General features: G+C 49.7%; 1 protein-coding gene across 1 annotated transcript in view; it reads right to left on the bottom strand.

The window, feature by feature from the left end:
• The window catches only part of POP5 (POP5 homolog, ribonuclease P/MRP subunit), a 45,779-nt gene extending 39,388 nt beyond the window's left edge, over positions 1 to 6,391 (bottom strand). Inside the window, exons 1-2 of the mRNA XM_063913113.1 lie at positions 6,075 to 6,391; positions 5,848 to 5,990 (exon numbers count right to left, since the gene is read on the bottom strand). Of these exons, the coding sequence (XP_063769183.1) occupies positions 5,848 to 5,990; positions 6,075 to 6,145 (214 nt within the window). The 5' untranslated portion in view covers positions 6,146 to 6,391. The remainder of the gene's footprint in view (positions 1 to 5,847; positions 5,991 to 6,074) is intronic.
• Positions 6,392 to 18,021: the final 11,630 nt, after the last annotated feature.

Below are 18,021 nucleotides of genomic sequence, written 5' to 3'. Positions count from 1 at the left end.
GACACCCTTGTCCCTGGTGATAAGGTTATCCGCTGGTGCATCTGCAGATGCGATCCGGACAATTTGTCCAACAGATCCCACTGAAAAGTTTGTGCGTGGAATCTGCCGAATGGAATCGCTTCGTAAGAAGCCACCATCTTTCCCAGGACTCTTGTGCATTGATGCACAGACACTTTTCCTGGTTTTAGGAGGTTCCTGACAAGTTTGGATAACTCCTTGGCTTTCTCCTCCGGAAGAAACACCTTTTTCTGAACCGTGTCCAGAATCATTCCCAGGAACAGCAGACGTGTTGTCGGTGTCAACTGAGATTTTGGAAAATTCAGAATCCACCCGTGTTGTTGCAGCACTAATTGGGTTAGTGCTACTCCGTCCTCCAGCTGTTCTCTGGACCTTGCCCTTATCAGGAGATCGTCCAAGTAAGGGATAATTAATACGCCTCTTCTTCGAAGAAGAATCATCATTTCGGCCATTACCTTGGTAAAGACCCGAGGTGCCGTGGACAATCCAAACGGCAGCGTCTGAAACTGATAATGACAGTTTTGCACCACGAACCTGAGGTACCCTTGATGTGAAGGGCAAATTGGGACATGCAGGTAAGCATCCTTTATGTCCAGGGACACCATAAAGTCCCCTTCTTCCAGATTCGCTATCACTGCTCTGAGTGACTCCATCTTGAATTTGAATTTCTGTATGTACAGGTTCAAAGATTTCAGATTTAGAATAGGTCTTACCGAGCCGTCCGGCTTCGGTACCACAAATAGCGTGGAGTAATACCCTTTTCCTTGTTGTAGGAGGGGTACCTTGACTATCACCTGCTGAGAAAACAGCTTGTGAATGGCTTCCAATACCGTCGCCCTGTCTGAGGGAGACGTTGGCAAAGCAGACTTTAGGAACCGGCGAGGGGGAGACTTCTCGAATTCCAACCTGTAACCCTGAGATACTACCTGCAGGATCCAGGGGTCCACCTGTGAGCAAGCCCACTGTGCGCTGAAATTCTTGAGTCGACCCCCCACCGCTCCTGAGTCCGCTTGTAAAGCCCCAGCGTCATGCTGAGGGCTTTGCAGAACCCTGGGAGGGCTTCTGTTCCTGGGCAGGGGCTGCTTGCTGTCCTCTCTTACCCCTTCCTCTGCCCCGGGGCAGATATGACTGTCCTTTTGCCCGCTTGTTCTTATAGGACCGAAAGGACTGCGGCTGAAAAGACGGTGTCTTTTTCTGTTGGGAGGGGGTCTGAGGTAAAAAGGTGGATTTTCCGGCAGTTGCCGTGGCCACCAGATCCGATAGACCGACGCCAAATAATTCCTCCCCTTTATACGGCAATACTTCCATATGTCGTTTAGAATCCGCATCACCTGACCACTGTCGCGTCCATAAACTTCTTCTGGTAGATATGGACATCGCATTTACTCTCGATGCCAGAGTGCAAATATCCCTCTGAGCATCTCGCATATAAAGAAAAGCATCCTTTAATTGCTCTATAGTCAATAAAATACTGTCCCTATCCAGGGTATCAATATTTTCAGTCAGGGAATCCGACCAGACCACCCCAGCACTGCACATCCAGGCTGAGGCGATGGCTGGTCGCAGTATAACACCAGTATGTGTGTATATACTTTTTAGGGTAGTTTCCAGCCTCCTATCAGCTGGATCCTTGAGGGCGGCCGTATCAGGAGACGGTAACGCCACTTGTTTTGATAAGCGTGTGAGCGCCTTATCCACCCTAGGGGGTGTTTCCCAGCGCGCCCTAACCTCTGGCGGGAAAGGGTATAATGCCAATAACTTTTTTGAAATTAGCACTTTTCTATCTGGGTTAACCCACGCTTCATCACATACATCATTCAATTCCTCTGATTCAGGAAAAACTACAGGTAGTTTTTTCACCCCCCACATAATACCCCTTTTTGTGGTACTTGCAGTATCAGAGATATGCAAAGCCTCCTTCATTGCCGTGATCATATAACGTGTGGCCCTACTTGAAAATACGTTTGTTTCTTCACCGTCGACACTAGATTCAGTGTCCGTGTCTGGGTCTGTGTCGACCGACTGAGGTAAAGGGCGTTTTACAGCCCCTGACGGTGTCTGAGACGCCTGGGCAGGTACCAACTGGTTTTCCGGCCGTCTCATGTCGTCAACTGATTTTTGTAATGTGCTGACATTATCACGTAATTCCATAAACAAAGCCATCCATTCCGGTGTCGACTCCCTGGGGGGTGACATCACCATTATCGGCAATTGCTCTGCCTCCACACCAACATCGTCCTCATACATGTCGACACACACGTACCGACACACAGCAGACACACAGGGAATGCTCTTATCGAAGACAGGACCCCACTAGCCCTTTGGGGAGACAGAGGGAGAGTTTGCCAGCACACACCCAAGCGCTATAATATATATGGGAACAACCTTATATAAGTGTTGTATCCTTATAGCAGCTTAAATATATAAAATATCGCCAAAAAAAGTGCCCCCCCTCTCTGTTTTACCCTGTTTCTGTAGTGCAGTGCAGGGGAGAGTCCTGGGAGCCTTCCTCACAGCGGAGCTGAGCAGGAAAATGGCGCTGTGTGCTGAGGATAATAAGCCCCGCCCCCTATTCCGGCTGGCTTTTCTCCCGGAGTTTGAGATATCTGGCATGGGTTTAATACATCCATATAGCCTCAAGGGCTATATGTGATGTATTTTTTAGCCATAAAAGGTATTATACATTGCTGCCCAGGGCGCCCCCAGCAGCGCCCTGCACCCTCCGTGACCTATGGTGTGAAGTGTGTGACAACAATGGCGCACAGCTGCAGTGCTGTGCGCTACCTTCATGAAGACTGAAAAGCCTTCTGCCGCCGGTTTCTGGACCTTCAATCTTCAGCATCTGCAAGGGGGGTCGGCGGCGCGGCTCCGGGACGAACCCCAGGGTGAGACCTGTGTTCCGACTCCCTCTGGAGCTAATGGTGTCCAGTAGCCTAAGAAGCCAATCCATCCTGCACGCAGGTGAGTTGAACTTCTCTCCCCTAAGTCCCTCGATGCAGTGAGCCTGTTGCCAGCAGGACTCACTGAAAATAAGAAACCTAAAAACTTTTTCTAAGCAGCTCTTTTGGAGAGCCACCTAGATTGCACCCTGCTCGGACGGGCACAAAAACCTAACTGAGGCTTGGAGGAGGGTCATGGGGGGAGGAGCCAGTGCACACCACCTGATCCTAAAGCTTTATTTTTGTGCCCTGTCTCCTGCGGAGCCGCTATTCCCCATGGTCCTGACGGAGTCCCCAGCATCCACTTAGGACGTCAGAGAAACTACAGGTAGTTTTTTCACACCCCACATAATACCCTTTTTAGTGGTACTTGCAGTATCAGAAATGTTTAACACCTCTCTCATTGCCGTGATCATGTAACGTGTGGCCCTACTGGAAGTCACGTTTGTCTCCTCACCGTCGACACTGGAGTCAGTATCCGTGTCGACGTCAGTATCCACCATCTGAGGTAACGGCCTTTTTAGAGACCCTGATGGTTTTTGAGACGCCTGGACAGGGACCAGCTGATTAGTCGGCTGTCTCATGTCATCAACCGTCTTTTGTAAGGAGCTGACACTGTCACGTAAATCCTTCCATAAAGCCATCCACTCAGGTGTCGACTCCTTAGGGGGTGACATCTCTATTATAGGCAATTGCCCCGCCTCCACATCATTTTCCTCCTCATACATGTCGACACAAACGTACCGACACAGCACACGCACAGGGAATGCTCTGATAGAGGACAGGACCCCACTAGCCCTTTGGGGAGACAGAGGGAGAGTATGCCAGCACACACCAGAGCGCTATATATAGATATAGGGACAACCTTATATAAGTGTTTCTCCCTTATAGCTGCTGTATTGTTTATCACCCGCCAATCAGTGCCCCCCTCTCTTTTTTACCCTGTTTCTGTAGTGCAGGACTGCAGGGGAGAGTCAGGGAGACGTCCTTCCAGCGGAGCTGTGAGGGAAAATGGCGCCTGTGTGCTGAGGAGATAGGCCGCCGAGAAGGGGGCGGAGCCTTTCTCCCGCTTTTTTGTGAAAATCTGTCAGGGGTTAAAATTCATCCATATAGCCCAGGAGCTATATGTGATGTATTTTTAGCCAGCCAAGGTGTTTCTATTGCTGCTCAGGGCGCCCCCCCCCTAGCACCCTGCACCCTCAGTGACCGGAGTGTGAAGTGTGCTGAGAAGCAATGGCGCACAGCTGCAGTGCTGTGCGCTACCTTGTGGAAGACAGGATGTCTTCTGCCGCCGATTTGCCGGACTCTTCTTGCTTCTGGCTCTGTAAGGGGGCCGGCGGCGCGGCTCCGGGTCCGAGCTCCAGAGCTGGGCCTGTGAGCTGTCCCTCTGGAGCTAATGGTGTCCAGTAGCCAAGAAGCCCAATCCACTCTGCACGCAGGTGAGTTCGCTTCTTCTCCCCTTAGTCCCTCGATGCAGTGAGCCTGTTGCCAGCAGGTCTCACTGAAAATAAAAAACCTAAACTAAAACTTTCACTAAGAAGCTCAGGAGAGCCCCTAGTGTGCACCCTTCTCGTTCGGGCACAAAAATCTAACTGAGGCTTGGAGGAGGGTCATAGGGGGAGGAGCCAGTGCACACCAGGTAGTACTAAAGCTTTCTATTTGTGCCCAGTCTCCTGCGGAGCCGCTATTCCCCATGGTCCTTACGGAGTTCCCAGCATCCACTAGGACGTCGGAGAAAATGATTTTTGCGCATAATTATGTGCCCCCCCCCCTCTCTTTTTTACCCTCTTCTACCGTGTATCTGCAGGGGAGAGCCTCGGGAGCTTCCTCTCAGCGGAGCTGTGGAGAAAAAATGGCGCTGGTGAGTGCTGAGGAAAAAGCCACGCCCCCTCAGCGGCGGGCTTCTGTCCCGCGTTTGTTACAATATTATGGCGGGTGCTCATACATATATACAGTGCCCAACTGTATATATGTCCAACTTTTGCCAAGAGGTTCTAATTGCTGCCAAGGGCGCCCCCCCCCCTGCGCCCTGCACCCTTACAGTGACCGGAGTATGTGGGTGTAGTGTGGGAGCAATGGCGCACAGCTGCAGTGCTGTGCGCTACCTCAGTGAAGACTGGAGTCTTCTGCCGCCGATTTCTAAGTCTTCTTGCTTCTTTCACCCGGCTTCTGTCTTCCGGCTCTGCGAGGGGGACGGCGGCGCGGCTCCGGGATCGGACGACAAAGGGTGAGATCCTGTGTACGATCCCTCTGGAGCTAATGGTGTCCAGTAGCCTAAGAAGCAGGACCTATCTGCAGAGAGTAGGGCTGCTTCTCTCCCCTCAGTCCCACGATGCAGGGAGTCTGTTACCAGCAGAGCTCCGTGAAAATAAAAAAAACCCCAAACAAAATACTTTCTTATAGCAAGCTCAGGAGAGCTCACTAAACAGCACCCAGCTTGTCCGGGCACAGATTCAAACTGAGGTCTGGAGGAGGGACATAGAGGGAGGAGCCAGAGCACACCAGAATCCAAATTCTTTCTTAAAGTGCCCATGTCTCCTGCGGAGCCTGTCTATTCCCCATGGTCCTTACGGAGTCCCCAGCATCCACTAGGACGTTAGAGAAACATAGATGAATAAGATGTGAATTTGCATAAAGTACAGGAGGTTTAGAGACCGCAGCAGCACAGGCAAGAGAAACACCGATAGGAAAATAAAGTGACACATTACTAAGGAGTTATAGGACTACTTCTGTAGAATGTAATGGAGGGCATACCTGGGGAAGCTGCGTCCAGCACAGTATCGGGACAATGAAAAACTCTGATGTACTCATGTGTGTACATTATGTATGTATTTGGGAGGGGGTGTCCCCGCCTCGCCCGTGCAGTGCGGCCGCCACCCCCAGTGCTGACCTGACAGGGAGATGGAGCATGCCGCAGCGCCGAAGTCCCCGTGTAGCTTGGACACAGCGACTCTCACGTTGTGCAGGACCGTGCCATGCGTGATATTCTGCCGCCAGCGGGGATCCTCCAGGACCAACTCACACAGAAAATACCTTCACGGGAAAAGCGCGTCAGTAACGGCATCACTGCCCACTGCGGCACACACAGTTATTAAATTTAAAACATAATGTACGTACCGATTTTTGAACCGCATGATGACGTACGAGGAACGCGCAGAGCTGCGAGCATGTGTAGCGTGTGATCTCATGCGTCATGTCCGGCACATTCAGCTGTTCATGGCATCCATATTGCTTGTGGCACATGTAACTGAGTCGTAACTACCAATCCTGCCAAACCACTCTTTGATGGGTGTTATGTAATTGTCAGCGCAGTGGTTCTCAGCTTCAGTCCTCAAGAACCGTCAGCTGGTCTTATTTTCAGGAGTACTGTATGTGTGGACTCAGGTGTGGTAATTGCTGACCTAGCAAAATAGATGAACTCACCTGTGCTTGAATAAAGAATTACAGAAAACGCATACCTCCCAACATGACCCTCTCCAGGAGGGACAGAATGCTCTGTTCCTGGACTTTTCTCTTAATTTTCTCTGACGTCCTAGTGGATGCTGGAAACTCCGTAAGGACCATGGGGAATAGCGGCTCCGCAGGAGACTGGGCACAACTAAAGAAAGCTTTAGGACTACCTGGTGTGCACTGGCTCCTCCCACTATGACCCTCCTCCAGACCTCAGTTAGAATCTTGTGCCCGGCTGAGCTGGATGCACACTAGGGGCTCTCCTGAGCTCCTAGAAAAGAAAGTATATTTTAGGTTTTTTATTTTCAGTGAGATCTGCTGGCAACAGACTCACTGCTACGAGGGACTAAGGGGAGAAGAAGCGAACCTACCTGACTGGAGATAGTTTGGGCTTCTTAGGCTACTGGACACCATTAGCTCCAGAGGGATCGAACACAGGACCCGACCTCGATCGTACGGTCCCGGAGCCGCGCCGCCGTCCCCCTTACAGAGCCAGAAGCATGAAGATGGTCCTGGAAATCGGCAGCAGAAGACTTCGGTCTTCAACAAGGTAGCGCACAGCACTACAGCTGTACGCCATTGCTCCTCATGCACACCTCACACTCCGGTCACTGATGGGTGCAGGGCGCTGGGGGGGCGGCACCCTGAGCATCAATATGAATACCTTGGCTGGCAAAAAATCACAATATATAGTCCCAGAGGCTATATATGTGATAAATACCCTGCCAGAATCCATAAAAAAAGCGGGAGAAAAGTCTGCCGAAAAAGGGGCGGGGCTATCTCCCTCAGCACACTGGCGCCATTTTTTCTTCACAGTGCAGCTGGAAGACAGCTCCCCAGGCTCTCCCCTGTAGTTTTCAGGCTCAAAGGGTTAAAAAGAGAGGGGGGGCACCAAATTTAGGCGCAATATTGTGTATACAAGCAGCTATTGGGGGAAAAATCACTCAGTTATAGTGTTAATCCCTGCATTATATAGCGCTCTGGTGTGTGCTGGCATACTCTCTCTCTGTCTCCCCAAAGGACTTTGTGGGATCCTGTCCTCAGTCAGAGCATTCCCTGTGTGTGTGCGGTGTGTCGGTACGGCTGTGTCGACATGTTTGAGGATACGTGGAGGCGGAGCAGATGCCGATAAATGTGATGTCGCCCCCTGTGGGGCCGACACCAGAGTGGATGGATAAGTGGAAGGTATTAACCGACAGTGTCAACTCCTTATGTAAAGGGCTGGATGACGTAACAGCTATGGGACAGCCGGCTTCTCAGCCCGCGCCTGCCCAGGCGTCTCAAAGGCCATCAGGGGCTCAAAAACGCCCGCTACCTCAGATGGCAGATACAGATGTCGACACGGAGTCTGACTCCAGTGTCGACGAGGTTGAGACATATACACAATCCACTAGGAACAATCCGTTGCACTCGGCAATGAAAAATGTGTTACACATTTCTGACATTAACCCAAATACCACAAAAAAGGGGTTTTATGTTTGGGGAGAAAAAGCAGTCAGTGTTTTGTTCCCCCATCAGATGAGTGAATGAAGCGTGGGTTCCCCCGATAAGAAACTGGTAATTTCTAAAAAGTTACTGATGGCGTACCCTTTCCCGCCAGAGGATAGGTCACGTTGGGAGATATCCCCTAGGGTGGATAAGGCGCTCACACGTTTGTCAAAAAAGGTGGCACTGCCGTCTTAGGATACGGCCACTTTGAAGGAGCCTGCTCTTAAAAAGCAGAAGGCTATCCTGAAGTCTGTATATACACACTCAGGTACTATACTGAGACCTGCAATTGCCTCAGCATGGATAGTGCTGCTGCAGCGTGGTCTGATACCCTGTCAGATAATATTGATACCTATACAGGGATACTATTTTGCTAACCATAGAGCATATTAAAGACGTTGTCTTATATATGAGGGATGCACAGAGGGATATTTGCCGGCTGGCATCCAAAAGTTAATGCAATGTCCATTCTGCCAGGAGGGTATTAGGGACCCGGCAGTGGACGGGTGATGCTGACTTTAAAAGGCACATGGAGATTCTGCCTTATGAGGGTGAGGAATTGTTTGGGGATGGTCTCTGGGACCTCGTATCCACAGCAACAGCTGGGAAGAAATTTTTTTTACCTCAGGTTCCTCACAGCCTAAGAAAGCACCGTATTATCAGGTACAGTCCTTTCGGCTTCAGAAAAGCGAGCGGGTCAAAGGTGCTTCCTTTCTGCACAGAGACAAGGGAAGAGGGAAAAAGCTGCACCTGACAGCCAGTTCCCAGGATCAAAAATCTTCCCCCGCTTCATCTGAGTCCACCGCATGACGCTGGGGCTCCACAGGTGGAGCCAGGTGCGGTGGGGGCGCGTCTCGGGAACTTCAGCGACCAGTGGGCTCGCTCACAAGTGGATCCCTGGGTTCTGCAAGTAGTATCACAGGGATACAAGCTGGAGTTCGAGGCGACTCCCCCTCGCCGTTACCTCAATTCAGCCTTGCCTGCTGCCCTCGAGGAGAGGTAGTACTGGCGGCAATTCACAAGCTGTACTTCCAGCAGGTGATAATCAAGGTACCCCTCCTTCAACAAGGCCGGGGTTACTATTCCACAATGTTTGTGGTACCGAAACCAGGCGGTTCGGTGAGACCCATTCTAAAATTGAAATCCTTGAACACTTATATACGAAGGTTCAAGTTCAAAATGGAATCGCTCAGGGCGGTTCTTACATGCCTGGACGAAGGGGATTACATGGTATCACTGGACATCAAGGATGCTTACCTGCATGTCCCCATTTACCCTCCTCACCAGGAGTACCTCAAAATTGTGGTACAGGACTGTTATTACCAATTCCAGACGTTGTCGTTGGTCTGTCCACGGCACCGAGGGTATTTACCAAGGTAATGGCCGAAATGATGATACTCCTTCGAAAAAAGGGAGTTTTAATTATCCCGTACTTGGACGATCTCCTTATAAAGGCGAGGTCCAGGGAGCAGTTGTTCGTCGGAGTAGCACTATCTCGGGAAGTGCTACAACAGCACGGCTGGATTCTGAATAGTCCAAAGTCGCAGCTGGTTCCTACGACGCGTCTACTGTTCCTGGGTATGGTTCGGGATGCAGAACAAGAAAAAAGGGTTTCTCCCGGAGGAGAAGGCCAAGGAGTTGTCATCTCTAGTCAGAGACCTCCTAATACAAATACAGGTGTCGGTGCATCAATGCACGCGAGTCCTGGGAAAGATGGTAGCTTCTTACGAAGAAATTCCATTCGGCAGGTTCCAGGCAAGGATCTTCCAGTGGGATCTGTTGGACAAGTGGTCCGGGTCGCATCTTCAGATGCATCGGCTGATAACCCTGTCTCCAAGGGCCTGGGTGTCGCTGTTGTGGTGGCTGCAGAGTGCTCATCTTCTAGAGGGCCGCAGATTCGGCATACAGGACTGGGTCCTGGTGACCACGGATGCCAGCCTTCGAGGCTGGGGGGCAGTCACACAGGGAAGAAACTTCCAAGGACTATGGTCAAGTCAGGAGACTTCCCTACACATAAATATTCTGGGACTAAGGGCCATTCACAATGCCCTAAGTCAGGCTAGACCCCTGCTTCAACACCAGCCGGTGCTGATCCAGTCAGACAACATCACGGCGGTCGCCCATGTAAACCAGCAGGGGGGCACAAGAATCAGGATGGTGATGGCAGAAGCCACAAGGATTTTCCGATGGGCGGAAAATCATGTGTTAGCAGTGTTCATTCCCGGAGTGGACAACTGGGAAGCAGACTTTCTCAGCAGGCACGACCTCCACCCGGGAGAGTGGGGACTTCATCCAGAAGTCTTCAAAATGATTGTACACCGTTGAGAAAGGCCACAGGTGACGTGATAGCGTCACACCTCAACAAAAAGCTAAAAAGATATTGCGCCAGGTCAAGGGACCCTCAGGCGATAGCTGTGGACACTCTGGTAACACCGTGGGTGTACCAGTCGGTGTATGTGTTCCTTCCTTTGCCTCTCATACCCAAGGTATTGAGAATACTAAGAAGGAGAAGAGTAAGAACTATACTCGTGGTTCCGGATTGGCCAAGAAGAGCCTGGTACCCAGAACTTCAAGAAATGATCTCAGGGGACCCATGGCCTCTGCCGCTCAGACAGGACCTGCTGCAGCAGGGGCCCTGCCTGTTCCAAGACTTACCACGGCTGTGTTTGATGGCATGGCGGTTGAACACCGGATCCTAAAGGAAAAAGGCTTTCCGGAGAAAGTCATTCCTACGCTGATTAAGGCTAGGAAAGATGTGATCGCAAAATATTATCACCGCATATGGCAAAAATATGTTGCTTGGTGTGAGGCCAGGAAGGCCCCAACGGAGGAATTTCAACTGGGTCGATTTCTGCACTTCCTACAGTCAGGAGTGACTACGGGCCTAAAATTGGGTTACGTTAAGGTCCAGATTTCGGCTCTGTACATTTTCTTCCAAAAAGAACTGGCTTCACTGCCTAAAGTTCAGACTTCTGTTAAGGGAGTGCTGCATATTCAGCCCCCGTTTGTGCCTCTAGTGGCACCGTGGGATCTCAACGTGGTGTTGGATTTCCTGAAGTCGCATTGGGTTGAGCCACTTAAATCCGTAGAGCTAAAATACCTCACGTGGAAAGTGGTCATGCGGTTGGCCTTGGCGTCGGCCAGGCGTGTATCAGAATTGGCGGTTTTGTCATGCAAAAGCCCTTATCTGATTTTCATATGGATAGGGCGGAATTGAGGACTCGTTCCCAATTCCTTCCTAAGGTGGTATCAGCTTTTCATGTGAACCAACCTATTGTGGTGCCTGCGGCTACGTGGGACTTGGAGGACTCCAAGTTACTGGACGTAGTCAGGGCCCTGAAAATAGATGTTTCCAGGACGGCTGGAGTCAGGAAAACTGACTCGCTATTTATCCTGTATGCACCCAACAAGCTGGGTGCTCCTGCGTCTAAGCAGACTATTGCTCGCTGGATCTGTAGCACGATTCAACTTGCACATTCTGCGGCTGGACTGCCGCACCCTAAATCTGTAAAAGCCCATTCCACGAGGAAAGTGGGCTCTTCTTGGGCGGCTGCCCGAGGGGTCTCGGCTTTACAACTTTGCCGAGCTGTTACTTGGTCGGGTTCAAACAATTTTGAAAAAGTCTGCAAGTTTGATACCCTGGCTGAGGAGGACCTTGAGTTTGCTCATTCGGTGCTGCAGAGTCATCCGCACTCTCCCGCCCGTTTGGGAGCTTTGGTATAATCCCCATGGTCCTTACGGAGTTCCCAGCATCCACTAGGACGTCAGAGAAAATAAGATTTTACTCACCGGTAAATCTATTTCTCGTAGTCCGTAGTGGATGCTGGGCGCCCATCCCAAGTGCGGATTGTCTGCAATACTTGTATATAGTTATTGCCTAACTAAAGGGTTATTGTTATGAGCCATCTGTTAGTGAGGCTCAGTTATATTTCATACTGTTAACTGGGTATAATATCACGAGTTATACGGTGTGATTGGTGTGGCTGGTATGAGTCTAACCCGGGATTCAAAATCCTTCCTTATTGTGTCAGCTCTTCCGGGCACAGTATCCTAACTGAGGTCTGGAGGAGGGTCATAGTGGGAGGAGCCAGTGCACACCAGGTAGTCCTAAAGCTTTCTTTAGTTGTGCCCAGTCTCCTGCGGAGCCGCTATTCCCCATGGTCCTTACGGAGTTCCCAGCATCCACTACGGACTACGAGAAATAGATTTACCGGTGAGTAAAATCTTATTTATGATTGCCATCACCTGTGCTGAAACACCTTCTTATCCATTAACCTGTTCAACACTGGTTATCTTAAATTAAAAAGAAAAATCCAGAAGCAGAGCATTGTGTCCCTCCTGGAGAGGGACATGTTGGGAGGTATGGAAAACATGACCTGTTGCGGGTACTTGGGGATTGGAGAAAAGAACCACTGGACTCATAGCAGGGTATCTGATACACCTCCTGATACTTGGTGTGTATGCAGGAAAGGGTTACCATATTCAGTGTAACATTAACAATAAAAACTATACAATAGTAAAACTAACACAATATGATCCTGTATTCACAGAATACCATCATTTATAATAGCCCTGCAATGCCAGTCGCACCAGCCTCTGGTATGCGCTTCATTTATGGACATGATTTGTAACAACGGGGTGTAGTTATGATGTAACCAACGGTCAGGAGACTGACGGTCACAGTAACTCTCCCTGCATCCCAAACCCTCACAGTACCGACAGCCGGCATGCTGACTGGAAGGGACTACTCCCACTCGTGGGTGTTCACGACACCCATAGAGTGGGAATAGAACCCGTGGCAAGCGCAGCAAGCCCCCCGCAAGGGGCTTCCTAGCGCTCACACCCCACCCACCCCCGCCGGCAGTCTGTGGTCGGGATGCTGTCTGCAGAGATCCTGTCCACGGGTGATGCGGCAACAACCCGTCACAACTGTCCATCTCAAAGTCCTGATAACCGTGACAATCCCCTTAACAGGGAGGGCAGTTGGGAGCTATGTTAATGGGAGAAGAGATTGAAATACTGAATTATTAATACAGTATATACAAAAATAATATATTATTAACAAAGTTATAAATACAATTAATAATAATACATTAGAAGTATGTATCAATGTCAGAGCTTATAGTCTAAATAAATTGCCTCTAATATGTCAGCTTTCAGTATTTATAAACAGTGGTATTGCAGAGAAATTAAATAGTGTAAAATACACTTCATAGCGAGAGTTTAGTATGAAATACCGACAGCGTGATCCCGGCCACCAGTACACCGGCAGCGGGGCGAGCGCTAGTAAGCCCCTTGAGGGCACGGTGGCTTGCTGCGCTCGCCACAGGTAATAGTCTCCTCTATGGGTGTCGTGGACACCCACAATAGGAGAAAAAGCCTGTGGTGCTGGTATTCTGGCGGCGGCATTTCACCGCTCGTCGGGATCCTGGCATCGGCATTTTGACCTCCGGGATCCCAACTAGCGGTATTGTAACAACTTCCCCTTAGCGAATTATGCTTAATGTATTGCTCATGTACAGGAGGTTTCCAGTTATTACCGTATCAGAAGAATAAGTTTATTGGGTCCTTTCTTAAGTTGATCTAAAAAAGGTGTATTTGTGAAAGCAGTGACCACTTCAGCACTGAGTATTCTTCATGTCAGGCATGCTCCTGACCTTTCAGCACCCTTACCTTTTCTGTCACTTTTTGGGTTGGGTGACCGGTGTCAAAGTCAGAAAAATATTATGATGCACACTGCCATATTTGCACCTCATACATGTCCGCGCTGCGCATGCGTGCGCTCTCCCGTGCGTACGCATACCCGCTGTTACGTGCACCCGCAGGTGCACGGTATGCGCATTTACGGTAGAGTTTATGTGCGCCTAGCGTGCGACTCAATCGTTACATATTTTCACCATATAATGTATTTTGTAGATTATGGTCCCTTTGATAGAATCTGAAAGTTTAGTTAATGTAGCATGTTCATAGACAAAGAGATCCCTCTTTGTTTGATACGAAGGGTCAGACAAGGGTTATACAGTGGTGTTTAGTATCCATCGGAAGAGTATTTAATTAGCAATATTCCGGTGTTGGTTTGAAGCGGATTAATCGCTCGTGCGAATAGTTATGGACATAAGAAGTTTATGGACTTTTACTATATTTGCACTTTATTATCCATGCGGCGGGAAACCTAGTTTCCCACCCACCTGAGCAGTTGGAAATAGTCACAGCCCACCTGTATGAATCAACCTATGACCTTTTGTTATAATGCGAAGACGAATTCCTGTGTCCAATGAACAATAAGAATAGGGACCATTGTACTGTATTATGTGTAGGGTATAAAAGGACAAGCCGATCTGGGCCAGCGCTCTATTCTCTTCAACGGTTCTCATTGCTGATAATCGGGAGCTGGATATCTGTTATGCACACCAGTGCCTGCAGGAATGTACTGGTGTCTGAACGGATAGGTATGCAAAACAAATGGACTCACAGACAGACTGGGGAATATGACATAACGTACACAGAAGGTGATAGGGTAACAAAATACACACAAAGTGAACAGAGAAGCCCAGAGGCTAAGGAACTGGGTATCTCCCTTGTATTAGAAATGCTCAGATGGGAAAAGCAAGATGTTGTGTTTTAATACATAGAGAACCCGAAATGCTGTTGCTAAGGGCAACAGCAAAACCCTAAAGGGTTACCAACGGGTGTGGCAGTAAACTCCTTGGTCAGAGATGGAATGATAGACACAAGGAGAGTCTCCACAATCCTAATTCTCACTTGCAGTGCACAGGTTCAGCTTACTGCCACTAAACTGACCCCTGACACCTAGCACAGTGAGACAGGATTAGACAGGCAAGTCTTAGAATACAGCCGCAAACTTGCTAAGTTCACAGAGTAGTAACAGAACCCCAGCAAGCTAAACGACTGACTCCAGTCTTACTGCTAGGTCTGGATTGGCAGAGTGTAATACCAAATCCCCAGGCCTATTTGCAGTAAGCAACAAACAAATACAAAGCTACACAGTACTGGCTAACTTTCAGGAACTGACTAACCAACAAAGATTCAGCAGCATCTGCTTAAACTGAGAAGAGGCCTTATAAAGCAGGTGCTGTCCACGCCCCACTCAGACCTCACAGACTGTGAGCACAAAAACCAGCACCGGATCCCCTGCCGTGCACAGAGCCTATAACCACTGCACAGCAAAAGACCCGAACCGGAGTATCAGCTGCGCTCAGGTTACTCCGCTAGCACTTGTCTCCCGGTTGCCATGACGACGTGGCAGCACAGGGCAGGAGACCCTAACAGTACCCCCCCTCTGACGAGGGGTCAAAGAACCCCTACCACCGGGTTTATCGGGGAACTGCGAGAAGAAAGAGCGTATCAGTCTGGGGGCATGAAGATCACAACTGCGCACCCACGACCGCTCCTCCGGGCCATACCCCTTCCAGTGCACCAAAAATGACAGCCGACCCTGAACCACCTTGGAGTCAAGAATCCTTTCAACAACAAACTCCCTCTGGCCACGTATCAGAAGAGGGGAAGGTCTTCCACTGGAAGAAGGATTGCTAATCGCCCGTTTTAAAAGGGAACAATGAAATGTTTTATTGATACCCAAAGAACGGGGCAGATCTAACTGAAATGCCACCGGATTGATAACCCTGGTGATCTTATAAGGGCCGATGAACCGGGGGCCTAACTTATGAGATGGCTGTCTCAACTTCAAATTCTTGGTAGACAACCAGACGAAGTCTCCTAATTTGAAGCTGCAGGGTCTTTTCCGCTTATCAAAAACCCTTTTGGTCACTAATGACACAGACACAAGGGCTTTCTTCACTTTCCGCCAAATACCTCTAAGGACCGAAACCACAGAGGAACCACCAGGCGTGGAGTCCAGGGGGTCAAAAGAATTGGCCTTAGGATGATGCCCATACACACAAAGGAAGGGAGAGATCCCTGTAGCAGAGTGAGCCGCGTTGTTATAGGCAAACTCCGCCATGGACAGATGAGCAACCCAGTCAGTCTGACACTTGGAGACATAACACCTGAGGAACTGCTCCAAGGACTGGTTCACCCTTTCAGTCTGCCCATTAGACTGCGGATGGTAGCCTGACGACAAGCTGACAGAAATCTGGAGATCGGAACAAAATGCCCTCCAGAATTTGGCCACAAACTGGGATCCGCGGTCAGAGACCACATCAAGTGGCAACCCGTGGAGACGCACAACATGCAGCATAAATAATTCAGACAGGCGTCTGGCCGATGGCAGCCCAACCAGTGGAACGAAGTGCGTCATCTTCGAAAACCTGTCAACGACAACCCAGATGGCTGTCATCCCCGAGGATTTGGGCAAGTCCACCACAAAATCCATTGAAATGTGGGTCCATGGCTTAGATGGGATAGAGAGTGGATGTAATGGGCCAACAGGAACCCCTCTAGGAGTCTTATTTCGGGCACAGATGTCACATGCCCGAACCCACTGATCCACATCCTTAGCCACCGAGGGCCACCACACCGCCCTAGATAGCAACTCCCGAGTTCTGGCAATACCCGGGTGACCTGCCGACTTCTTGGCATGGAATTCCAGGAACACTCGCTGTCTTAACCTAGGAGGCACAAACAAAAGACCTACCGGAAGGTCTGGAGGAGCCTGCTCCTGTGCTCTAAGGACTAATGATAAGAGGTCCTGGGTAATGCCCACTTTAATACATGATGGGGAAACAATGGGCAACGGCTCCTCGGTGGTCTCCTGGATTGGAGCAAAACTCCGCGAGAGCGCATCAGCCTTGATGTTTTTTGACCCAGGGCGATATGTTATCAAAAAATTAAAGCGAGCAAAAAACAAAGCCCATCGTGCCTGCCTGGCATTGAGACGCTTCGCTGACTCTAAATATGCCAGATTCTTATGGTCAGTGAGAATTGAGACCACAAACTTAGCCCCCTCAAGCCAGTGTCTCCACTCCTCGAGTGCATCCTTACTAGCCAACAATTCCCGGTTACCCACGTCATAATTCATCTCGGCAGGCGAAAATTTACGGGAAAAGTAAACACAGGGATGAAGGCGATTATCAGACACTCCCATCTGAGAAAGCACTGCCCCAATACCCATCTCAGAGGCATCCACCTCCACCACAAAAGGACGCTCTGGATCTGGGTGTCGCAGCACCTTGGCCGAAACAAATGCCCTTTTGAGACGGGCAAAAGCCGCTTTAGCCTCACAAGACCAGTGAGCAACATCCGCCCCTTTCTTAGTGAGTGCCACCAAGGGCGCCACTATAGACGAAAATCCAGCGATAAATCGTCTATAAAAATTCGCAAAGCCCAGGAAACGCTGAAGCGCCTTCAAACTAGTGGGCTGCACCCAATCCAGGACTGCCTGTACCTTGGAACCCTCCATTTGGAAACCTTCTGGGGAGATAATATATCCTAGAAATGCGATTTGCTGAACTTCAAATTCGCACTTCTCCAGCTTCGCCCCAAGCCGGTGGTCTCTGAGTTTCTGGAGGACTAAGCGTACATGCTTCCGATGTTCCTCCAGGGAATGGGAGAAGATTAGGATGTCATCTAAGTATACAACTAAGAATCTATCCAAATATTCCCTGAGCACATCATTCATGAAATCCTGGAAGACTGCCGGGGCATTACAGAGCCCAAAAGGCATCACCAAATATTCATAATGCCCTGAGTGGGTATTAAAGGCAGTCTTCCATTCATCCCCCTCTCTTATTCGGATTAGATTGTACGCACCGCGTAGGTCAATCTTAGAAAAAATGGTGGCAGTACGAAGCTGGTCAAACAAGACCGAAATGAGAGGCAGTGGGTATGAGTTTTTAATCGTGATACGGTTCAATTCCCTGAAGTCGATGCAGGGTCGCAACGAACCGTCCTTTTTACCCACGAAGAAGAACCCCGACCCAACTGGAGACTGTGAAGGTCTGATAAATCCCTTAGCCAAGTTCTCCTGAATGTACTCTGCCATAGCCTGAGTCTCAGGACGTGACAGGGAGTACAACCTGCTCTTGGGAAGCTTAGCATTTGGCAACAAATCAATGGCACAGTCATAGGGGCGATGGGGAGGTAGTACCTCTGCAACTTTTTTGGAGAACACGTCCGCAAAATCTGCATAACACCCTGGCAATCCTGG

Source organism: Pseudophryne corroboree, chromosome 1 (assembly GCF_028390025.1).
Source record: "Pseudophryne corroboree isolate aPseCor3 chromosome 1, aPseCor3.hap2, whole genome shotgun sequence".
Taxonomy (NCBI): domain Eukaryota; kingdom Metazoa; phylum Chordata; class Amphibia; order Anura; family Myobatrachidae; genus Pseudophryne; species Pseudophryne corroboree.
This window is presented reverse-complemented; position numbering and strand designations above follow the sequence as displayed.